The sequence below is a fragment of the Diplotaxodon limnothrissa genome, linkage group LG19 (genome assembly GCF_057381915.1).
Source record: "Diplotaxodon limnothrissa isolate DT_005_m linkage group LG19, D_limnothrissa_male_GT1.1, whole genome shotgun sequence".
NCBI classification, from domain to species: Eukaryota; Metazoa; Chordata; class Actinopteri; order Cichliformes; family Cichlidae; genus Diplotaxodon; species Diplotaxodon limnothrissa.
In genome coordinates, this window is record NC_140614.1 from 1,448,452 (window position 1) to 1,474,628 (window position 26,177).

Sequence of the window (26,177 nt, forward strand, 5' to 3'; positions counted from 1 at the left end):
AGCATTCTCAGTTAACACCACTTTCAAATTGAAGATTGATTCAGCTTTTCAAGAAATTACACATTTAGTTTAATATACAATTTCCTACAAGAAGTGGCCAAAAAAAAAAGAGAGAAAATGGATTTGTGTCCTCTAAGGAACTCTCAGGATATCACGTGGGTTTAAAAAAAACAGTAATGAAAAGAAAACAATAAAAAAAATTCTAATAAAAATGTACCTGCACATGCCAAAATACAAAATCCAATAAATACAGAAATTATTGCACAGTTAAAGGCTCCATATATTTTATAACTCAACTGACGGATTGTTTAAAAACGAATGCCACATAAGGCAGTTTAGACAGCTTCAGTTGATCTCTGTTTTCACGCTTTTTTTTTCTCAGTTGGCAGTTTATTTAATCAAAGACACAATTAAAATTAACCCAAAATTAATATCTTATAAAAAAAGTATCCAGCTACCCCTTTTTGTTATTTTGAAGTCAAAGAGTACGGAAACAGAGAATTAGCTTTAGGCCCTCTCTGTTTGTTCAAGTTTGACCTCACTGGTCATCAAATGTTCTCCATGCCACTTTTTCATATGTTTCTCCAGGGTGCTGTACACGCTGAAGGGCATTTGGCAAATGTCACAGCGATAGACCTCCTTACCAAGCTGGCCATGTGTCTTCATGTGGCGCGTGAGCTTGGAGCTCTGGGCACAGGCATAGTTGCACAGCTCACACTTGTAGGGCCTTTCACCAGTGTGACTACGCCGATGCACCGTCAGGTTGCTACAGTTCTTGAACACCTTACCACAGTACTCGCAGGTGTCGCACCTCCTGCTGTCCTTGGAACTAGGTCGACCTGGACCAGGGCCACCACCTAGATGAGGTGTGCTGCCCCCACTGGCGGTGCCGCTGCGGCCAGACAAACCCCCATCTAGCAAGTCACCTGGAGGGGTTGAGAAGCGCAGGCTGCCATTCTCTGAAGAGTGCTCAGAGGAGGTGGCAAAGGGCGATTGTCTGGAGTCGCTGAAGCCTAGAAAAGGGTCTTTGATGAAGTGGCGTGAGGCAGCATAGCCAACCAACCACTGGGAGTACACATTCTCAGAAGGAATGTGGGGTACAGGGGGAATGTCCAAGTCCTTTTCTATCTTGATCCTCTTATTTGATGAGTTGGACAGGGTTGGGCTGGTAATGGGGGTGGGCTTACGGGGGAACAGACCTGAGAAAGAATCACCGGAGCCACAGTTCCGGCCATTAATGGTTGTCCTCTCCTGTTGGTGGTCATCTATTTCCCCAGCCACTGAATCCTCATCTCCAGTATCCCGTTGGCCATCCAGGGCTCTCTTAGAGAAGGGCATCCGTTTACGATTGTCAACTATCAAATTATTGTACTGCTGTATAGAATTGAGCCCCCCACCTTCCACTATCTTCTCAAGGCCAAGGGACGACTTCTCCTCTGACAGAGGTTTAGAACCATTCTCCCTGTTCCGGTAGAACTCAGACTCCATGCTGAAATTTGATTCTGGTCGACTCTCATTCTCAAGCTCCTCTTCCTCTTCCTCCTCTTCTTCCTCCTCGTTGCCTTCCCCCTGGAAATCAGCATCACGGTTTTTCATGCCCTCACCTGGCACGTCACTGGTGCCTGGTTCTGGGGAGCTCGTGGTGGATAAGCCATCATCTGAACGCCCCGTCAGGGATCCAGCCTTGTGCATGTGGGTCTTCATGTGGCGCTTCAGCTTGCTTGCCTGAGAGCAAGCGTGGTCACACAACTGGCACTTGTATGGTTTTTCTCCAGTATGGCTGCGCCGATGTACCACCAAGTTGCTCTGAAACTTGAAGGTTTTACCACAGAACTCACAGGACTTGATCTTGTTCTGCGTCTGGGGAGGGGTGGTGCTGTTTGGGGGCATTGGTGGCAATGGAGGAGTGCTCAGAAATGGCGATTTTGGCCCAGGCTGGAAGGGATTAGGGTTTAGTAGTCGATGCATAGGGTTAGGCCTGTTGGGTGATAATGGTGGTGTGGTGCTGTTAGTGTTCCCTGCTAACTCTCGTAACCGCCTGGAGAAGTCCATAGACTGGGACTCCATGGCCATAGGTGTTAGCCGCATCACCCTTTCAAAGGCACTGGGGTGCTGGGAGATGAGGCCCATTTCCTCTGCACTAAGGCGTTCCAGGCGATGGGGGTCCAGGTGATGGCGGGGAGGTGGAGTGACAAATGGAGGCGTACTGGGGAGACGATTCTCTACAAAGCCTGGAGGAGGTTCACGGAGCAGGGGTGCTGTCATCCTCAGTAGGTGGAAAGGGTTGGTATCCCCTAGAAAGTTGGTGAGGGGGGACTGTGGGATGGAGTCGTTGCCAATGGGTGGAGGCATAGTGAGGCGTGGGGTGAGGGTTGCGCTGGAGGGGCTGGACTCCAGGTAAATGCGAATGCCGTGGGTGTTCTGGGCATGCTGCAGCAGGAACCAGGCGCTGGGAAAGGGTTGCTTACAGGTGGTACATGTATAGCTTGAGGGCTCATCTCTTCCACCTGCAACAGACACAGAAACAATAAATTAAATATGTGAGCACAGATTCTTTTCTGTGAGATAGGCTACATTAATGTGACCTCATTCATGATTTTAATTGATTTTAACAATAACTTTTTAAAAACGTGTCCGCGTTGTGTAAAATTTTCTTGGCTGGAAGGCAGTGAGGTGCTGGAGTGTTTTATATTCTGCTTCGGACTGCTACTAGCTGCAAAGACTATGGGTACTCAGCTTGTCACATAAATTCTAATACTAATCATGTTTTGACAAGTGCATTTCCACAGTCACATTAGATCAGCACACACTCAATCCATGTACCAAGAGGTGCTCCCTTAGTCCAGGGACTCTCTCACTAACAACTGCTATTACAGTGTACTATATGTGGCTGCTGTGTGTTTGATAGATAAACCGTTATGTGTGTAAGCAGGCTAGATGATTTTCTCCAAGGATGACAGAAATAAATTGGCTAAAGTCATATTAGTTAGGACAAGAATACTCATAGACAGAAAAATAAAATCATGTGTTTATCTGAATAAACTAATCTAAATCCTCAGTGTTTTATAACGTGGAGCAGAAAACACTACGTTGTGATTTCCTGTAACACTGAGCAGTCCAAGATTTGTTAAACCCTATTTAGGGCTGAACCTTATGTATTGACTGTGTAGCTGGGCAACAACCAAGAGGCAGCGATAGCTGATGATAACACTTTTTCTTAAAATAATTTTATAATAATCATAGTTAATAAATGGTAAATTGATAAAGTAGGTGAAGTTGTATAATTCATTACTTATATTTATTATAAGTGTTAGCAGAATGACAAATCTGTCAGTCATGCAGCAGAAATTAAGTGAAAAAAATAATGACAGAAAACCACAAAAAAGAAACACACACGTTAAAATCAGCAGATTTTCAGAAGAAACCTTGTTTTTTAATTTTTTAACAGATTTGAGTTTCAAATATTAAAGAACCACTGATGTGCCATATAACTAAATCCAAACAGCAAACCTTACACACAAGTATAAACACACACAGAGATAATGGTAATTATACGCTTGTTCTTGTATTCAGTGAAGTGTTGACCTAGTACACTCATTTCAGATACTGGGCAAAACATATGCTGCTCTAATTGTTGCCCTGTTAGCCTTATTTGTGTGTGTGTGTGTGTGTGTGTGTGTGTGTGTGTGTGTGTGTGTGTGTGTGTGTGTGTGTGTGTGTGTGTGTGTGTATACATGGCCATGACTCTTTTTGGCAGCCAAAGACACACGCACTAAATCACACAGACGCACACACACATATATATAAATACTGGTTCTAATGTAGATGTGTTTTTATCAGACGTCACAGAGAAGCTAATATTTTTTCATTTCACATTTCTCCAGTATAAATACAGTTTTCTCTATTTGCCTGTTTAAAAATATATATTTTAGGAATGTATGAAATGTATTATTAGTCTACATTTTTAAAATTTCTGTGAAACACACACAATATTTAATCTTTTTTTTTTATAAAAATCTACAGAAAGAAAATAATGCTTTGTTAGAATTCATCAATTTAATCATTAATTTATTCATTTATATTAAAGAAAAATACCATCTCTTGCTTGCAAAAGATTGTGTGTGTGCATGTGTGTGTGTGTGCGTTAAGTGGCTAGAGGTGGAACAGCTGTTTAGCTCCACAGTCCTGTATAGCCTTTTGACTTAATTATAGCAGACCGCACGCACACACACACACAGACACACACACAATAAAAATAACAGCTCCCCGTGTCTCAGCTTTTGTTGGCAAGTTTCTCTCACAGACACACACACATGCACACACACAGACACACACACAAGCTGTTTTAGTGCTGAATCTTAAGTGAATCTTAAGACCCTTAACACTCAAAAAAAAACCACCTCCAACCCCACCGTCTCTGTTAGCTTGACCCCCTTCTCTTCTGCTGACAGAAGTCATTGGAATGTGTGTGTGTCTGTGCGTGTGTGTGTGTGCGTGAGCAAACGAAACAGGGAGCGAGTAATAGAGAACGCGCCATTTCACTCTGGCCGCAGTGGAGGGAGCGGGTCATGGTTTTTGCTTGGGGGAAGTGTGTGTGTGTGTGTGTGTGTGTGTGTGTGTGTGTGTGTGTGTGTGTGTGTGTGTGTGTGTGTGTGCGCGCACCCTCCCAGGGGAAAGGAGTCTAACGCAGATGGCAAATAAAGTATGCAGCCTGAGGCGAGAGCACATTATGCTAATTCTAATGTCAGCTGTACTTTAATATACGACTCTATTTAATCACCCCATTATTTCCTATTTCCATATGAAAAAACAGAACGAGCGAGGGAGAGCGAGGGAGCTGCTCATCACTTTATTTGGTAGAATGCAGAGGGCCGTGCTTTATGGAGGGGATGAGAAAACACACTCCCCTCCTCAGCATCTGCACAGATACACTGTGCCTGTGTGTTTGTGTCGAACGCGCACACGCGGCTTGAGTTACGACCCACTGTACGTCTGTTTACAGTAAGTGTGGGCCGCGTGCTTCAGTAAAGGTTATAGTAGTTCATTTTGAGCACCTAGTTTTGTCCTTTATAGAATAGATTATTTTCCATGACAGATAAACTTTAACTTAGCTGAATTATGTTGCCATGTAAAAAAATAACGTTTGCTTACTTTGCTGTTATTTAACTCGACTTTGCTGGTTTTACGTCTCACTGTTCAGTGTCCATCTGCCAAGACAACACTACCTTAATGTGCTCCTGCTGTTCAAATGCCCTCTTCAGCTGCCAGACAAAAGCAAAAACTGTGTGAAAATCCTCTGACTGCTCTCACCGCAGAGATGCGGGGCAACAGCAGCACTGACACATCACAGGACAAAATAGCATCTTTTGTGGCTTAAATAGACTTCCAGATCGAGAGGGTGTGTTTGCTCTGTGATGTGACGAGAACGAGGGATGTTAGTGTTTCCTGTCTGAACTGGCTTTATTTTAGTGATTTGAAATGATTCATGATGAAATAATTACAGCTGCAGTTTGGTATCCAGGCTCCCAGCCTGTCTCTGCAGATATGCTACAAATAAAATTGGGGAGTGATCCCAAATATCCCCCCTGGAAATGATGCAACTCATCGTTCATCAGATTGGACGAGTGATGGTGCAGTTTGAGTCGCCTGCTGAGCTAACTTGCAGCTTTGCTTTATTTGTGATCAGATGTTTAATCACGCGATGTAGGCCAATGTGCCATTTTCTTTCAAAAATGACCAAATGAGGTCAAAAGCAGGAAAGTGTACTATTACATCAGAGCCACTGTTGGCCATTGGCCTTACTGTGCAGTAGTGGCAGCTGCATCAAATATGTGACTTGTTTGTTGAAATAAATGAACAATAAACCTTAATGTAAGTTTTAAAATCGACAGATAACAATAGCTCATATATATGCTCTGGGATCAGTTCATGTTTCGATCACAGGAAACAGAAATAATTATCTTTAAATGTGTAAACCTCAGAGGTGCTGACAAAACTAAGCAACTTAAACTCTCCATTCAAACCCATCCGTCCATAAACTCTAAGACGAAAGACGCTGTGTGCAGTCTGGCTCTCTGCCTGTGTTTAGTTTGGCTCACACACACACACACCTTCAGTATGTATAATGTCACATTATTAGACACAACCCTACGGACACCAAATATCATCGACCCAGTGTGATGAGCAGTAAGGAAGATGAATTTTAATATGATTTATTTCCTCTCAAACAAATACGCAGCGATCGGGTCGTCTGGACTGGAAGGATTCTCCCAGTTGAAACCAGTGATAATGGTGTCTGGTTTGTGTGTGTCCAGCGGCACATATGCAGCAGCCACGTTTTAAGTAATCTCTCTTCTTCATTTCTCTTCCCGGGTTCACTTTCACACAGTATAAAACTCTCATTACTGTCAGATTCCAATTTTCACTATGATTCAATTTGCCGTAATTACTGTTGCTGCCGCTAATAAAAAAAAGGGAAGAGTGGGAATGTCTAGAAAAGCAAAGGTGCAAAGGTCAACTGGCAGTTAGCAGCATTCATTTTCATCTCAGTGTATTCATCTGGGGCGGCTAATGGCCCAATTTTCTCCTCCTCGGTCCTCAATAAATATCGCTGGAATTACAGGTTAAATAGCCAAATTAAATCACAGCTATTACAGTTGAAGGAGGGAGGAAGAGATGTACAATTAAAGCAGACGCACGGATCAACACAAATGTGTGCGATAAATGCAGTGAGTGTCAGCCGAGGCTGTGAGGATTATTGTGTCCTACAAAGATCCTTTTCCTTTATGGCGACACAGAGTCAGACTCGTCTTTCCAGTGTTTTCTATCCTCTCAAGCTGCAGCTATTCCTTTGCTTTTCTTATATAGAGAAAAATATCAAATGAATTTTACTACAACTGCAGTTAAATGTCAGCAATACCAGCTCCAGTCGCCCCGCAACTTTATAAGATCAAAGTAAAATTCCTGGATCGGAGCAAATTCCCGCTCCACCCACCCCTGCTTCTGCTAAATTATTTTTATCCTCAGTGGGGTTACATTTCTATCCCCACCCTCTGATTTTTACACTGCAGCACAAACAATACTCAAATCAGAAATTGACTTTAAATTGAATTTCAAATTGAATTTCCGAGCTCACGAGGGCAGACTCGGAGATCACGTTCTGACTTTGCACTGTGCCGTCAAGCATCGCTGTTTCAATGTATGTAGAAACGCAAAGGATTCAGAGCCTGACAGAAAAGTCCTGGAAACATTCCTTATGAGTCTAAACTGCGCGTTGGATAATCTACATCACTCACAAAATGAGATCTGTAGCTTCTAACTTCAGCTTATTGAGCTGCAGTTATGCACCGAGGCTTCTGTCTCACAGCTCACAGGTAGAAACGTCGCTGAAGGTTCCTGAAGAAATTTTATACACACAGTTTGTTGACTTTGCAAGTGATTGAGCAGCCACGCTCAGTGTGAAAAGAGTTTCCCCATCCTCGACTTAATTCACTGCACCACTCAAAGTTGGAGCCTGTGGGCCACGATGCTGTAAAACACATTTCAGAGCTCAAAGTCCAAAAGATTCTGTCCACAGATTTGCAGATGAGGGTGAAAGAGATGATGTTCTGCAGCAAAGCAGAAACAATCAATGCACGCTGTTTCTTTATTGTTTTATTGTGAAAGACCAAATCTAGCCTTTGATGTTCTTGCAAACTGCACCCTGCATATATGGCTTTATAAGTATTTACACACACTGAGTGACTGAAATAACCCGCGGCAGGTTTCACAAAGATAGAGTAGACTGGTATGCAGCGTCAGGCCAGTCTTCATTTTGCTCATAGATAAAACTAATGCAAATTAGGCAGCTTTACAAAAATAAAGATAAAGTAATTTTAGGCCTAAAAGTTTCCACTCCACTTCACTTCATGCTAACTCAAACACCTAATGTTATTCGTTGCAATAGCAATTTCTGCAATACTCTAAAAAGAAGAACAAAGAAGGCTGATCTGAGGGGAAAAGCTCCCTTCATAAAGTGTGATTCATCATCTTTAGCTAGTTTACTTAAACCATCATCAGGAAAAAACACCGTTTGTTCCATTATAAAGATATCGTCCTCCCGATGTCTTCTTTGCCATCATGTTTGAACGTTCAACACCTAAACATGGGTTTATTCGAGCCACACGCTGCTCAGCAGCAGAAAATGTGCCATTTCAATAAAGGTCCAGACATTTTGATTTCTCTTAAAAGCTTTCCGTTTACGTGTTAACAGGAACAAAATAACACATCGACCAAATCCAACCACGAACTCTGACCCGACAGTTTAGAACAACCTGGTTGATTTTAACTTCACGAGGTTAAGCAGCCGTTTAACACGTTTGTTTTACCTTTGTGAGGCTTTTCCACACCAAAAAGCACAAAAGCTGTGACGAGTCGGGAGCGCAGGGACTCTGTGTGTACATCTGTGTGTGCATGTTCTCCTCTTGGCCTTTTGTCCCACTTGTAAAAAGTTTCCTGACATTTTTTTGCATACTTAAGCTGCGTTATTATTCTTCCATGGTGCCCCCTGACCTCACACACAGAGCTCTCCTCCTGCACGGCCGATTCACTATCATAGCATGGCAGCAAAGCAAATCAGGCACCGTGTTTGTCCACTCTTACACGTGTGGACACTCTACATACCTCACTGTCACGGTAGAGGACACTTTTTTCTCTAAACAAGTGTTTATTTGGTGTGTGTGTCTCCAGCCAATGGGATCGTTTCAAGTTCATCTGGTGCAGAGTTAAAGTGTTCTGCTAGTTTTCAATGACGTGTGCAGAGTGCAGCTTTTTTACGCCGTCCACCATGTGTCCATAACTACAATCACAACAACACCACAGCAGCAGCTGTAATCAAATCACTTTAGCTAAATGGAAAGTTTAGTGCTTGGTTTGGATTTTGTGCTAATTTCATAATAAGTGATAGCCTTAGTTCATGAACTGGTGATAAAAACGTCATTTTCTTTGGAGACTCTCAGAAACTATTTTCTCAGCTTATTTGTACGAGCTGCTTATAACCAACTGTTTTCAGTAACAACACTTTGGCTACGTCCTCACGTACACGGGTGTTTTTGAAAACTGAGATTTTCCGTTTCCGTTTTTTTTTTAATCCCGTCCACACGTGCAGTTTTGGAAAAATATCTCCGTCCACATGTAAACGCTAAAAACAAAATGTTGGCCAATCAGAAGCCTGGGAGGGAACGGCTAAACAGGGTTTTGTACCCTCACAAAACCTGAAGTACTTCTGAAAAGTTTGTGTTTTTCTGGAAAAGCAGCTAATTTCGTGTTACATTTCAAATGTTAATAACAAAAGACAGTATTTGGCTGTCTCAGGAACTTAGGAATAAATCAAATGCATACAGGGTACATACATTAAATTTTTTAAAAATTTAATTTATTTAAAACCGACGTTGTGAGAACGTCTGTGAAGTTCACTCTGACTCCAGTAACTGTGTGTATATGTGTGTAAAAACTGCCGATAGATTAACAGCAACAATATTTTCTCTTCTTCTATTGTAGAAATGAATCTCATGTAAACAATAACACACCTTTGACGTTACGTGAGTAAATCTCTGTTTTCCTCGTCCACACGTAAACGTAAAAACAGAGTTTTTAAAATCGCAGTTTTCAGTGATCGACAACGCCATGTACGTGTGGACGAAAGGCCCAAACGTAAAAGTGACACGTATGTATATTTGAAGAGGCAAACCATGACTTTTACTGTATCACTGTTTCAAAGACTGTACTCAGCTCTCAATAGCTGGGTTGTTTTTCCCAAATACTACATGAGATTACTGCAGTCACTGCTGTCAGTAGCTGGAGGAGCCGTGTTTTGCTTAAAAAGCAACACCTCAAAAGTCCAACCTGACAGTTGGAACAAAGTTCATCGACATCCAGAATCAACATTATTTAGACACTGCTGCTCTCTGTTCCCTCACTCTGTCTCAGCATGTGCTGAACTTTAGCATTACCCCATCTTCTCTGCACGTTATCCAGCCAACAAAGGATTATGGTTGTGCAAGGTGTGCGCACACAAATGTGTATACAAGCCGTGCACTCATGACAAATCAAGGAGGGGGTGGGAGGGAGGGGGCTTTGACATTCTTGGGATGTTAAAGGAAGGCTTAGCTCATCACAGCCAAATTAGAATGCATTTAGCTCATTAGGGAAGCGGAGCAGCAGTGAGAGAAAGAAGAGGACAAAGACGAGATGCTCCGTCCCTCTCGCCACATGACAAGTGGTCCTGTAGTCAAAATGAGGGGGTGAGATGCAATCCAAAACAAACTGCTGCAGCAAGCTGTGTGTGTGTGTGTCCCTGTCTCTGTGCCCTGTTAACAAATTAGAGGGATTACCAGAGGAGAGTGCCAGAGCATACCAGCTAATCCCACACACTGGCCCGCACCACTGCACCTGGGGAGCGCGCATGAAGCTGTGTGTGTGTGTGTGAGGAAGAAGCTGTCACCAATAGACTCTACACAAGGCTTCATCCTGCCCAAACACAGCCTCTGAAGCCTGTGGGGGGTGCGCCTAATCCTGGACACACTCATATGCACATGGCATGGAGAAGCACCTGATACCTGTCACTCTTTCAGCGTGTGGACTTTGTGTTTACAGTTGAAAGTAAGCCGGGACCTTACAGGAGCAAGGATGATCTGGCAAGTGGGAGGTGCACTTAGATACGTGGTTAACTGATAGAGTACAGATGTGGCACATAAAAGGTAAATCCACCCCAACTCTCCAGGACAACAGCTGATCCGTCCGTGTCTGTGCTGCTTCTGCTAAACGGAGAAACAAGAACAAACATGTTTGCATTACTTAAAAAAATGCCCAGTGCTCAGGATCGTGGAGAGTCTGGGTTTTGTCTGTGGAGGTGAAGTCATCGACATCTTGTCAGGTGAAGACTTGGTTTGGTTTCTGTAGCCACAATAAAGAAACGCTGCCACGAGCTTGATTCCACTAAGACGGCAGTCCAACACATTTTTGGAACCCCTCGCCATCTCCTCTATGTCTCCCTGTCACCTGTCCCGTCCAAATCCCTCCCCACCCATCCTCCACCTCCTCTTGCACACTGCCAAGTGGGAGTCTCCTGGAACACACAACACACACATATGCTTGCAGCTCCGTCCAAGACTATGATGTAGCGGCGCACCTCCTGTTTGAATAAGACATATTACAGCTTTGCCTGACACCAGCAAGAGAAGAATTTCTCTCTCTGTTGTTCTGGTGCCTTTCTCCCTCATTTCATCACAAACCAGGTTCATGACTTTAACACTGTTCCTCGTGATCAGCTTCACCTTTTCACCCACCACAGCGTGGTAATCTTTAGCAGCTATTTAAACGTCTTCTCCCCTAAAACAGACATATTTGACTTGACCAACTTAATCTGTGGACGCAGAAGCAGAAGTACAATAGGGGGTTAATGGTGGAGGAGTGTAGACTGGGCTTTGAATGTTTTGGTCAGACTCCACTTGTTTATACAGAAACAGCAGTGAGAAGTAGGAGCAGGAAGGAAAGTGGGGCAGGTCGAGAGCAGATCCAGACCAGAAGGGGGTTAGGGGAGGACATGGATGGAGGGATGATGAGACAGGTCTGTGCTGGAGGCCCTTATAAGGGCTACATGACTGGAGAGCTCCTGAAAGGCTGCGTTGTTAACGCTCAAGTATATACCTGCAGGCAGGGGGGCCCATTATATAATGTAGCAGAGTCATACTGATTCATAGCATGCAGTGATTTCAATTTCATCCACCAAGTGAGCACAGAGCCTTCCAGGATACACCTGCTGGTGGCATGCTCCGAGTGAAATCTTATAACGGAAAAAAGGCTAAAAGGCCAAAATGCGCGTAAGTGAGCTGAAACATAACAACTTTAGTTTGTGGCTGAGATGCCCCCGAGTGGTGACTGGGTGGATCGTAACAGTTTCACATGTCTGTATTCAAAGCACATGAAAACTAGTTTAACTGCAGCTTAGAAAATCTAACAATCACCACGTGACTTACACAGAACCAGTTACGACAGACAGTAAACTGGTCGGCCATCTGTGAACAGCTGACATGGTGTGACTGGTTGTTACCATCAACACTGGTTAAGTGCTAAAGTACAGCAGCTTGTTAGCTCAAGTGTTTTGTAGGAGGAATGCACGACAGCCAAACATGTATTTTAGTAGTTAGTCTTGTACCAAAGCCAGGCCGCATTTACTTTGTTTTTCGTTGCAGGTTAGCATGAAGAGAAGTTTGAACATCAGCTAACTTACAGAAGGAAAAGGAAACTGAGGAAAACTATCACTCAGTGACAAAGATCATCATTACCTTAGAAACTGAATGATTCCTCCTGCCATTCCCAACGCCCACTGACTTTAGCCCCACGTTAACAAACCTTTCATTCATACTAACTCAGACCCTGTTATTCATCCTTCAGTTGGAAGACGATGTGAATCCTGTAGGTGTATGTCTGCATCTATATGTGAGGTTTGTATCAAAGCCCGAGCAGCTGTTTTCTCTCTTACAGACACTATACAGGACAGAGAATCAGAAAACTGCGTGGTTAGAGTTGGTTGGTGTAAGCCATCCTCATTAGACTGAAGTACGGACCATTTCGTTCAAGGCTGCTGGTTCTGCTCTGCTGCGAGTGTTTTTGTGCATGTGAGGGCTTTATCTTGGTTTTGCTAGCACGATCGCATCAGGACTCACTCGGCACATTTCCCACGCCATTGAAGCTCCTCGTTGCAGCCAGTTTAGGAAGTCCACACAGGTTAAGGCCACCTGTCACACGTTATCCACTGACCACCCACAGCTGAAAAAATCCCTCAGACACTGCAGTTTTCGTCAGTGGGGGTCAAATAGCATTTAGATGCCATAGTAGTGTGCTGTGGGGCAGGGGTAGCAAATGCATGGACAAGCCCTTTGACGATTAGACGGGGTGTGAGGGAACACCTGCCAAATTACAATGATCTCACATGCCTTTAATTTGCCAAACATTAAGTGGAGAAAAAGGGGGAATTTAAGGATCCTGCAGGATCACAAACACAGGAGTGCATATGAAGGTGATCCTAAAATTAACGATCCCAGTAACTCCGTGCACGAGAGAGATTTAAGTAACAAGGTGGGCTTTTATTTTGAAGTGCCAGTGCAGAAGGGCCAGAGAGAAACGCTGAAGAAAAGATCTGCCTGTTTCTCATCAGAGGGCTGCTGCCAGTTATTGGCCTACAGCCAGCATTGTTTACTTGGCCGGCCCCCTCAGCCTCGCTCTAAACACCAAATTATCCCAACAATTGGCAATTTTAGTCGAACCCACAGGTAAGAAAGGCCGCTCCTACAGGGGAGATGCTCACATGTGCTCTTGCTGCCTAAATAACAACAAATATTTATGAATGCATTACTCGCGTTCCTGTGAAACGGGACGCGGGCTGTTTTCTCCGAAGAAAAACTCCACGTTATTGATTTATTTACAGATTTATTTATTTTTTAAGGAGCATGAGAGATGGCAGCAGCCGAGATTCTCTCCTCCAGCCCTCTTTTTGTTATCTGTGATGTTGCTCAGAGAAATCAATAGAACAACTGTAGCTAGCAAGCTTTGTTTATCCTTTCCTCTAAGTGAATAATTCAGGGGTGTCAGCAGGGGTGAGGCAAAGCTTTGATACAAACGAAAGGGTTTGCTGTTTCTGGGAGGGGGAACTCTAACTCTCTCTTTGTCCCCCCAAAAGTCTGGAGGAGATGAGACACTGAGAGCAGCTAAAGGGTCCAAAGACTGCGAGAGACCACCGCTCTGATTCTGCAGCACTAGAACGTCCCTCACACAAAATAAGTGAGTGTGAGCACTGAAGGCTGAAACACTGGACGGTGTAAGAACAACACAACAAAGGAGAACGTGTTACTGTGGCAGAGGAGATGCACTAACTGGTTTTAAGGGTTTTACAGGATTTTAAAAAACACAAAGGGAGAAAAGAAAACGCTCTAAAGCTTCTGTTGTGAACTTTCTTTGGCAGTTTTAAAGGAGTGATGCAAAAGTGATGCTAGAAGCTTGAGCTGGTTTATATTTGGGGAATTTTAGGCATACTGGTCAAACTGGCTGCAGCTGAGGAGGAAGAGCAGTTGGAAGGTTGTTGGTTTGATGCCTGCCCACATGACAAACGTCCTCTGTGGTTCATCCGTCAGTGTGAGTGAGTGAATGAAGCATGTTGTACAAAGGGCCAAACAGCCCGTTTAGCATTTTAGCCTCACAGCTCTTCTGTCTCTGTTTGGAAACACAAGTGCAAATTCATTTAAAGGAGTAGATCCAGGTTTAGGTCACCAGAAGATCTCAGCCTGAACCTCAAGCTGTAGTTGTAGCTTTTAAGAAATACTTCACCTATCCACAAATGCATTTTTCCATATTTCCAAAGTGTAGGTCAGGGTTACCCCCTAACCTCAGAGAGTTACAGGAAAATGCAGCAGCCACACAACAGAACAGCAGCTCTTTAGTTTCTGTCATAAAACACAGGAAAGGTTTAAATTGCTTGGATTATGTGTCCTACCTCCTCATGTAAAGCCAAGGCAGTAAGTATGTGAAACCGGAGAGATTTAAAGCCTTCTAAACAAGGGGATCATCATGTATTTGTCAGGCTATGTCACCCTCAGCTCTGCACACACACACACCTACATGCACACACAATGAGGCAGCAAACATTTCCAGCAAAGTGGCTAAACCTCAGCGTCCCACCTTCGCCACGGATGCACAAAAGTCCTCGCTCCCTTGTAATTGAGGTTTAAATCTTTTGCTAACATCCTTCCATCCCTCACTCTTCACCAAACATGGACTGCACCAACACAGGGCCCCTAATCCTTCCCAGTTTAACCAAGTGAGAAATTAGCTTTTGTTAAGTGGTGATTTGGCCAGTGTTAAATACCGACAGGCTATTGTAGAGAAGAGGGGCGGTCATGAGTCTCCCTCAAACTCAGCAAAACACTTGGATAATCCCATCGTGTCCGTGCGGCTGGACTGGGAATGCTGCTGCCTGCTAGTGAGCAGTGACAGTGCTGGCAAATTATTTTTAGTCGAGAGCTACGCCTCTCCCTGTTTGGTGTAAAAAGGTTTGAAGCATCACTGGGCTGCTGTATATGTTACCTGTCTTTGAGGTGTTGTGTCTGCTTTGCAGCGTGCACATGCTTCCCCGATCCTCCAAAGCCCTCTTGTGCTACCATCCGACTTCACAAAATCAAATCTTGGATGCAGAGTTGCAGCAAAAACCAGCAGTGTCAACTAGAGATGGACCGATCCGATATTACGTATCGGTATCGGTCCGATACTGACCTAAATTACTGGATCGGATATCGGAGAAAAATAAAAAATGTAATCCGATCCATTAAATATCACGAAAGCACCTCACAAAACTTGCAACACGCCGTAACTCACCTCAGCACGTTAGCACGTCGGAGCAGTATGCATCACGTGATAGAGCGGCTCTGGCATGCGGGACCTGTGGTGGTCTGGATAGCATGTGGAGCTTCGCTAGCAACCCGGCATTTCATCTCCGACAAAGTTATCCCCGAGAGAAGTAAAGCAAGTGTGTAAGTCCATCTCTGAATGTTTGTAAAGCATTCCTGCGTTAAGCTTAACAAGCGACTGCCTCTCCTGCTGCTACTTCAATCATGAAACTGCTTAACGATCAGCTGATCGGCTTTTCTGTCGCGAGTCCGTGTCTCTAGTTTGCTTTTGGCCCACTTTGCACCAGAAAGAGGAAACCAGCGGCTGAACAACAGCAGCACGTTTAAGCTTGATCAGCTGTTGTTAGAATGTATTTATTATTACTTTCTACTCCAGGATCTTTTTCTACGTAGCTGACGCTGGTAACTGTGCAGGGGCGGATCTAGCAAAGTTTAGCCAGGGGGGCCGATAGGGCATGAACAGGGAAAAGGGGGCACAAAGACATACTTTTCTTTATTCTCATTTAAAATGTCGAGCTTTTAATAAATAATTATCCGAATCTTACACCCAAAGTTTTAATTTGATGTAAAAGGAATAGAAGTCCATTACTGTATATAGTAACTATTAAGTCTACGGTAATATATATACCCTAGTAAGCTATAGTACTTTTTCCTTTGGGAAGGTACCATCTGTGCAGTCTGCAATTTTGCTGAAGAAAGATGTTGAATCTATTTAATATTTCTTGAAAAATAATTGATTTCTGTGCATTTTTTTTCACACTGCATCAAATTAAGGTTGATTACGTCGATTAAGCATCATGAGGTGGAGCGTGAGGGGTGGTTCCCTATTTTTTATTTATTTATTTTTGTTGTTGCTGGGAGTTGGAACCCTATTAGTTAGGTTGCTTAATATTTACGCTAAGTACTCTTTAAAATACCAGAATAGGGAGGATGGTGTAGGTCTAAGTTTATTAGATTGATCAGTATTGCTGAACTATGAAACATTTTTTTTTTTGCATACAGGTATAACAGAATAGCTTTAGTGTAGTTGTTGTTTTAAACTTGAGTATGAACTTATACAAAATGCAGCAAGATATTTAAAAAACAGTTTTGTTGATTAAAAAACACTATATCGGATTCATATCGGTATCGGCAGATATCCAAATTTATGATATCGGTATCGGTATCGGACGTAAAAAAGTGGTATCGTGCCATCTCTAGTGTCAACGTGACACAGGTGGAGATTCAGATCCTCAAAGCTGGTGAGATAAAGTAGGTTGTTGTGGTGGTGCAGACAAGACAAAGCACGGTGCTGTCTGTGAGACACAGCAGAGACATCCCTTGGTCTCAGTCCGAGCAAAGTTGAGCAGTTAATTCAGAGAAGTCTGGGATTACGGGTGTTATGACAAAGCTGGGAGGCATATCCAAACACCAAATATGAATAATAATAAAGTTCTGTTAAACTAAACTGACGCTGACTAGCTTGCTAGTTTCCTATGACCAGCGTCAGCCCAGATGACTCTGCACGTTTCAGGCAGGCATATGCTTTACAAATGCAAAAATGCGTCTTTGCTTCACCTTTGTTGCTGCAAATTAGATGCAAAAATCCAGTGTCTCATGCTAACGACAAGTTCTTTTATTTATTTCAGCCCAAGTGGAGTTTCCTGTACAAAGTGCGCTTGTGTGGAACACTTTCCAGATACCAGAAATAGAGCTTGACAAATAGGTGAGTGTGGAATTCTAGTGCTATTCTTTCTATTTTTACACTGCAGGGATGCACTTCCTCTCTACAAGTGCATGAATCCCAGCACACTTATCCCACTTTGCTGTATTTAAATTTTAATTACGGCTCCAGCATTGAAGTGATTCTCGTATATTTCAGGCTTGCAAAATTTGAAAGCATTGTCTGCATATTTCGATGTTGCAAAGGCTAAATATATTTTATGGTACTGAACACATAGCATTGAACATGCAAAGAAAACACAAGCATCCACGTGACATTAATATGTTTCACACTGCTGTGAACTCTTTATGAACCTGGCAGTTTTATCTGCGAGCCCTCTGCAGTGCGCCCTCGTGCACTCATGACTAAAGACTGGTCCTTTACCAGCACTGTGACAGTTTCTTAACACAGATCAGTCACAATGTTGGAAAATTACAGATAAATAATTGTGACCGGTGTCACTGAACCTTCCTACACTTCAACTTAACACAAAGTTGATACTGACAGCAAAATTACTGCTGCTGTAATAATACGATAATAATCGGCTGCGTTTGACACGACTACAGAGGTTATGTGTTTATAAAATTGCACACACACACACACACACACACAGACACACACACACACACACACACACACACAGACACACACACACACACACACACACACACACACACACACACACACACACAGACACACACACACACAGACACACACACACACACACACATTGCAACGACAGAGAATGCCACTGTATCCCTTCCTTGAGGGGCTCGGTGCTCAAATGTCATCAGTCAGTGAACGCACACGCACGTATAGCTTTGCGTCCCGTCATTGTCACCTCCACAAAGCCTTCCAGTCCACCTCCTTCTCTTTCTCGTCTCTCTATTCACGTCTCTTCACAGACTACCTGTCTGACAACAGCTCAGGCACACAACAGGAAACAAAATGATACCAAGTGCTTTATCGCCACCCGATCTGATCTGCCATTGTCAAAGAGGCCAACACGCCATAAGAGAGACTCTCCCATTAACTGAGGGCTTATTCACTGAGAAACCAAGACTTTGCACAGACGATCGGTTCTGTGTAAAGTGATCCTCACAGCTCTGACGACACGTGCAGTGACTGGTCAGCATGTCCTCACCTGTTACCTGCCACAGTTTTCACAGTAACCTCCTATATTTAAAAGTGAAGTACTGTTATTATGTGATAATATTATGAGTAACTGTATGGTTGTATGTCATTGTGAACATGGAATGAGAGCCCTCACTGTCCACTATAGGAGCATGACTGTGGCCTTCAGCCTTGTGTGAATTGATCTTGTGTCACTCGCACACTGTCAGAGCTGTGACGCACCAAGAGGACATTTCACATATTTGTGTTTTTCAGAAAGACCACACATGATTTCAGATTTCAGGACTTGTGCGCTCAATAAAAAACCTAAACAGTGTTTGACATGGAGACTCCTAAAAAGTCAAATCATTTTTAGTAAAGCATCCAGCCTGCGGGTCGACACTAACAGGGTCCGGCTTTAATTTGTTGTTGTGTTCGAAGGAATAATGGAAAACATAACGTTTCTCTTCTTGCAGTTTTGCTTGATTTTTGAAGCAGAACATGATGCTTACATTAAAAGCTCAATATGAAAAGCAAAGATGCAAAAAAAATAAATGAATGCCTGAAATGGAGCAGGAAGAAACTGTAACTGTGAGGTTTGTTGAACCTGAGCAGGTCTGTGGGGAATTCAAATAAGCCAAGAAAGCTTCTAAAATCAGCCTTCGTTCACTTATGAAGATGCTGCTTTACACAGCTGCATTTCTGCAGCTATGAAACAAGCCAAAGAAAAGAGCTGACATCACATCTGTGTCGTCGTTACAGCCTCGACAGACCCGGTCACCCAGGAAAGCTGAGGCCGTGCCGTGGCTTTATTACAGGTAGAGTTTTATCACAATTATATTTACAGATAAAATGAGAAACTGCAAATCAAATTACATCACATATAAAAAAGCATCAAGTCCTGATCAAACCCAGCACAGTCTGAGGAGTCTGCTGTTTGAAATGTAGAACCCAGAGTAAACAATAGACTCACAAATGGCTGCCTGCCAGGCTCTGTGTGCGTGTGCGTGTGTGTGTGTGTGTGTGTGTGTGTGTGTGTGTGTGTGTGTGTGTTGTACAGTAGTAGGAGAGGATTTTACTGGAAAGCTCTTTTCACTAAGATTAAAAAAAAGAAAAAAGTTATAAGCGGAAAGAGAAATGGTGGCCGAAAAGCAAACCGCACCAATCTGCCGTCTATTCTGCTTTGATAAAGCCCCAAACACAGCCGAACGCTCCACCTTCATCATCTCCACATCCCTTCAGCCTCACTTACACACAGATACAGAGCGCCTCCTCCACCAATCTCATCACAGGCGCCAGGACATCAATTTTTGCAAGTCGCCCAAAATTACCATGCATGAATGCAAAAAAGGCTGATCAGGAGTAATTAACATGGCTTCATATGCAAATTTTATTAATGCAGAACTACAAAGTCATTATGCAAATGAAGGTTTTGCCGAGCCTCTTGACAAATACTCCAGCCATCTCAGCCGGGATGGATGACAAGTCTGCTCGCTCGGTTTAGACTGCAGGGATGCCTGTGTGTTTAAGTCTAGTTAGCGGATTACCACTGGTTAGTGCTGGTGGCTACCTGTGTGTGTGTGTGTGTGTGTGTGTGTGTGTGTGTGTGTGTGTGTGTGTGTGTATAAACTGTGTGATTAGGGAAGTGGCTAATGGCTAGCAGCAGAGTAATGAACCTGAGATCCAGGGAATGGGGGGTGGGTGGGGGTATGAATATGCATGATGCATACTGGCTTTGATGATTAAAGAAAATTTTAATATTTAAATGAGTGCATGCAAAGTGATTAACAGCAGAGCGAGGCGACATGGCAAAACTCGCAAAAAGGGATTTTGAGCAGGCAGAGACGTACGAGGTGCTCCGTTAACGATAAATATGCTCTTTCTTCCTCCGTCTGCAGGTCTGTCCGTCTCACACAGTGTCCACCAGAGTTTCTTTACAAGAAGTGGATTTGATGCTTCAAAGAGAAACACGAGCAAGCTTAAGGTTCAGCAGGGCCCATGCAGGCTTCAGTTCCTTAAACGCGGTGAGTCCGGCTGCACGCTGCTTCATCTGGATTCTTATTGGTCTGTTGTCCAAAACGGGACAAATTCAGTGAGACTCAGAGCGCCGGCACGACTCGGTCATCGTTGGCTCTTTTAGTGTTTTCACGCTGCTTTCGTGTCCATTACGGCCACTTTGAGGTAGCAGCACTGTTTACACCCAACCAGCTGTCAGTCAAAATAAGGAAAATTTTATGTTTAAAAAGGATTTTAACATCATTCACGATGATACTAACGTTTGAATATGACGAGCATCCCCACACTACAGCATGTTCACTGCACAGCTTTGAATCCCACTGAGACCCATAATGATGTCACTCAGAGCTTGTTGGATAGCATGAATTGTGGGTGTTTGGAGGGTTTTAGCACCGTATGAGTTCCCTGTTAGCATGCAGCATCCAAAGGTCAGTGAGCTATGAGTACGGCTAGCTGCTTGACAGTCGCATTGGTTTGTCTATTAATGTTAAACAGAGTGTGTTGTTTGACGTGTGTGTGCCAGTGTTGATGCTATTTCCAAATTTATGCAGGGACAAAAAAAATATGAAGAAGTTTATCATGAAACTTCCACCCGTCTTGTGTGGATGTTTCAGGGTGGAAGCTTTAAGTGAAACTGACTGTTGTGTGACCCGTCCACAGCGGACCTCCTCACCCACTCACACTCACAGCCCGGCTACAATCTTCTATCATGGAAATGAGTCATAATCAGTGATGGCCGGCACTGTGTGACTCATTAAACGCACTTTCTTTACTTCTTCAGTTGTGTGATTCCACACCTCTCTGAGCCTATTAGAGATGCGTCAGGCCTGTGCGATGTGAAAACAGCCGCATTTACGTACACAAACCCGAACTAGCCAAAGCACACACACACACACACACACACAGTGGGCAGGAGAGGCAGAACGAGAGTGAGGGAGAGAGCGAGCAGCACAAACCAGAGTGATTACCACTTCAAAAAGGCCGTCGCTCCATCCGAGAGGCCTCCCAGCTTTATTGAAACAATGTGAAAAAACAAGAGCAGCAGGGACCGCAATGCCTCTAAAGTACAGGCTGCTATATCAAACACACACACACACACACACACACACACACACACACACACACACACTGCACCGTGGCTCTTTGTTAAGTCTTTGTACAGTTTCATTTGGAAGATAAATAAGCATATGGTAAATATTTTAGGGACATGCCACTGTGCTCAGTCATTATTTATTGAAGATGTGTGTGTGTGTGTGTGTGTGTGTGTGTGTGTGTGTGTGTGTGTGTGTGTGTGTGTGTGTGTGTGTGTGTGTCCACTCCAACTGGACTTGGTTAAATGTCTGAATTAAGCTCGAGCTAACGAGGCTTCCGGCCCGGCGCTGTCGGGTGCTAAACACTCGTCAGTGATAAGTGTACGCAGCATGGCGGCTGAGCGCCTCATAGTAAAAATGACTTCCTTCTCTAATCCAAACTGTCAGTGCAGCACCTCTGTGAAGCCGCCAAGAGACCTCACGCCTGGTCACCTGGGAAAGCCTGGAGGGCTTTGGACGTCAGGGTTGCAAGTTAAAATCCTAAAGCCTCCTGCAAGCCGAGGTATCCTGTCAGCGTGCACCTGCTTACACAGCGCTGACAAAAGGTTGGTTCAGCTGTTCGAATGCATCTCTGCTGACGTACGAAAACTCGGCCCGGTTAGTTATCTAATGCCTTTGTTAGAACGCTGGGCTTATTGTGGTTTGGGGTGTTTGTGCTTGATGTTTTTGAATATTCACTCCTTGTGAGGAAGGTTTAGATGATGCTTCCTCCGAGCTGTGTCTGTTTGTCTGTCTGGAAGGAAGCCGTGTGTGACGAGAGCAGAGAGAGCAAAAAGTACGCTTTCAAATTTCTCTGCATGATGGTTTTACGTCACCATCACAGCACATCCAGTCTTTAACTGCAAGGCATGATGGTGATTCTCCTCATGGTTATAAAATCAGACAGGATGAAGCTTCAGGCTGAAGTAACGTAGAAATCTACATGAACTCAAAAATGAGAGAAGATTTGTGTCATTTAAGCAAAAACAAAAACGATTTTTTTTATTCTTGAAATCGGAGGAACGGCTTTTTTCTAAGTCTGAGTGAGTTTCAGCTACAGACAGAGGAGAGATGGGTGTGACCGGAAAACTCTTATTCATTCACATCGTGGTAAAAACCAACTGCACGTTTTCCTTTTGATCAGCCTTTCCAAACTGAATCAGGAGGTTTTTAAACAGGGCTTCTTGTGGGGAAAAAACAATAGCTGAAACAGAACAACACTGTGTATACAAACTAAAGCCGCTGTTCGTAATCCTTCAGCACAATAGCAGCGACGTGTTTCACAGCCTGAATGGAAAAGCTAGGTGCTCTGTTATTTCTCTGCACGCTGCTACCTGACAGACGGAGAGAGGAAAAGGAAAAACCCAGCAGCTCTCGCACAGCACAAACACTTCTTCTAATTTAGGGGTTAAAAGAAACTTGGCATGATGCTCATACACGTGTGCACACGTGTGCGTGTTCCATTTCACATGGAGGACAAATGAAAGTGTAAAAGCTTAACAATAAACGAGTAGTTTGACCTGCTGGGAGCCAATTACAAAGAAGTGTCGTCCGTCATGTCCCCGATCGCTTTCCCCATCTCTCTCGCCTCCCTCCCTGTGCTTCTGTCCCTCCCTCTTTCACCAGGTAAAAACATACGCTGAAGAAAAAGCCGCCCTGAGTTACAAAGAGAAAATTCCACCTGCCGCATTTCAATCCCCCAGTAATGACGAGAGGGGCTGAGAGCGCGCTCTCCAAATTAAACTCCAGCTTGATTAATAAATTGTTCTGTCTCCTGCTCGTGTTAATAAGGTGCTCGTTGGACATATTTCATGTGGAAACACCGTGGGTAATTTTCAAACATAAAATGTTATTGGAGCAATATAGTTTACAGTTGCTGCAGTGCACGTCCAATTGAGTCGCTAATACGTTTTTGCTTTTAATGTGAAAATTATTGCAGTTTCTGCTATAAAAAATATTGTGCAATTATATTTTCCAGTCTTCCAACGCAGCGCACGTGGGGTTGATTTCATGGGAGGATGGCAGTTCGATACATTGCACACATTTAAACACAGGGTGGATATATATTTATGCACATAAATGTAATAATGCCGAGCCATGGCCAGTGCCACTCAATTAGCAGACATGCCTGAGCACAGCTCTGCACACACTCGGGGACTGCGCTCCAGCTTTTTGCACCCCACAATTCAGACAGTTGCATTAAATGCAAAGCTGGAGCGTCGCTCCACGAGCTTCACGAGTGCAGGCAGCTGTGCTGTCCACAGCAGCAATGCACAGCTGCCCGGCAGAGCTGTAACAGCCTGGTAAAATATTGATGAAGTTCAGGCCCAGACACAGTGTTTACAATGCAGGCGAAACCGCCGTCCCGCTCACTGAGAGGCTCACCTGTGAGCCTCCTCACCTGGCTTTAGGCCAACACATTCATTCATGTTTCCATCCAAATGTCATAACCGTGTTACACATACATGACGTGATGTCAGTGGCGTTATAGCAAACAGCCCAACCCTGTGTGATAGTGACACGTCCTCTGACATCGTTCATGTGCTGATGTCTAATCTACCACTTGATTCGATACAATATGGATGCTGATCACATGTGACGACATTTCTTAATCAAGTTCATTTCAAAATAAAAATAAAATAAAATCATTTCCAAGCTTTCAGAGCTGTTTCAGTCAGGTGAGCCGGCACTAAAACCTCCCTAAACGTTGCATTTGTATTTGTCTTCTGTTTTAGCTCCGTTCATGAAGCGTTTAAGCTGATTCCACTAATCAGCTCGCTTCATATGTAGGTCTACATATAGGTGGTGAGATTATTGAGGAATGTGTAGGTTCACAGGAAATCAGTCTTTCATTATTTATTCATTCTGAATAATGCATGAAGACAGTAGCGATGCTAACCATGCTGCCTGTGCTAACAGACTGTTGGTCTGCAGGCCGAGCCTGCGATCCTCAAACTGACCTCTAGAAGAGCACCACAGGGTTATTGTCACAGGCTTCTTTACGAGTGTCTTGACTGGTTTGAGCGATAACTGCTGGTCCCACACACACACACACACACACAGATGCTAAACTGCCTCTTTACTTCGCTGAATGGGGATGAAACTAGCCTCGTTTTAATCCCTCTTCCTGTCTTTTCCCACTTTTTCTTCTCCTCTCGTGCTGTTTTTTTCTGCCTGTGCTTATTTGAATTTTAATGAGCTTTTCACCTTTTTAAGCAGATGGCTTAGACTGGATTTCTCCATGAAAGTCGGGGTGAGTCTCTCTGTCATGTTTTGCTCAATTTGTTTCAACCGAGTCCTTGAGGGGGTTTAGAGATTTGCCTCCCTAATTTGCCTGTCTCACCCCTCTTCCTCGTCTGTCCCTCTGCTGTCCATGTCCTCTAATAAAATGAACGCCTCTCTTCCTCTGCTGAACGAGAGGACGCCATCACACAAACTAAAACTAAAACAGGGATATATTTAGACTGATGAAAAAACTGCTGGTTTGTTACTACCTAAAGGTTTTTCTTTGGAATTAAATAGTTCAGCATTTCGGGAAAACTAATCATTACCTATAACACATCTGGATAACAATGACAGTTTATTCCAGGTTCTGGCAGGCCACAAACTCAAGCTTATCCCAGCAGCTGATTTCAGTGCCAGACCACATCAGCTGATAAATGAAAAGCTGTTGTCAGAGGGGCCTCGTGTCCATGTGTGTGCATTGTGAACACGAGCTGATTCAGATGAAATGAGCTTGAACTTTCTGAGTCGGAGGGACCAGCCTGGGACGAACCTGCTCACACCTCCAAAGGTCACAGATGCTACATATGCGACAAAGAAGAAGCAAAAGTTGTGGTTGGTTTTTGTGGGAGGATTTGAGCTTTTCCCCTTTCTTAAAGAAACCAAACCTCAACCTGAATCTGGCAACATGCTGACGAGTCTGCACAGCAACGTTGTTCAGCAGAAAGTGAACATACGGTGCTCTCAAAAATGCTCCATTCCTGATGGTTTCTCTTTTTGCACATTAGTTTCACTTAAATTCTGTTTAAATCATCCAAAAATGTTCATGTTAGCCAAAGAAAACCTGAGTTTTTAAACTGTGCTTTCAATTATTCATGAAAATGATCTATTTACACCTACCTGGCCTGCCCTTATGTGAAAAAGCAACAAACGCAGCTGAAGCTGAACTGACTTCATGAATTTAATTACACATAAAAGTGACATTTGTGTATTTGTGCTCAGAAAGAAGAGGCTTTAGTGTGTTTCCCTGCGTACGTCACGTCTACCTGATAGCATGTTTTCCTGCTTCGGGCAAATTCCTTTGGTTGGTGTCTTCTCTCCTCTCTCACCTCGTTCCCCTCTTCCTCCCACCTCTTCCTCCTCTGGTGTCACCTGGATGCCGACCTCTACTGGCTCCAACACCTTTCTTAGCTCCACCCTCTGCGCATAGTGATGAAGGCTCTGCAGAGTTGGACTGTCTCCTTGTCGTCCTCCTCCTCGGTCGTTCATCTTGTCATAACAGCCGTTGGCCAGCAGCGGTGTTTGGCACTGCTTCTTCTTGTGCTCAATGAAGAGGAGTATGTCGCCCAACGGGAAAGTCATCTGGCACTGGCCGCAAGTGAGCAGGTCGTGGTCAGAGTGGAGGCCAGGCGGCAGCGTGTGAGCCAAGCTGGGGTCCAAAGGATGGGGACGTAGGCCAAGTGGATTGGAGGGCAGGGTGAGTGGGTTGGAGGGTAGGGATTCGGAGAGCAAAGCGCCATCTGGATGCTCCACCTCCGCTGCACGAGAAACAAAACAGAGGAGACACGTCAGAGTTAACCTGGGTGTATGTTCGCTCATCGCCTGCTGAAATCTATA

The 26,177-nt window shown here is 43.9% G+C and overlaps 1 protein-coding gene across 1 annotated transcript in view; it reads right to left on the bottom strand.

Moving 5' to 3' along the window:
- Nucleotides 1-507: 507 nt before the first annotated feature.
- The window catches only part of LOC146611516 (B-cell lymphoma/leukemia 11B-like), a 33,034-nt gene continuing 7,364 nt past the window's right edge, over nucleotides 508-26,177 (bottom strand). Inside the window, exons 2-3 of the mRNA XM_085342774.1 lie at nucleotides 25,607-26,098; nucleotides 508-2,507 (exon numbers count right to left, since the gene is read on the bottom strand). Of these exons, the coding sequence (XP_085198900.1) occupies nucleotides 508-2,507; nucleotides 25,607-26,098 (2,492 nt within the window). The remainder of the gene's footprint in view (nucleotides 2,508-25,606; nucleotides 26,099-26,177) is intronic.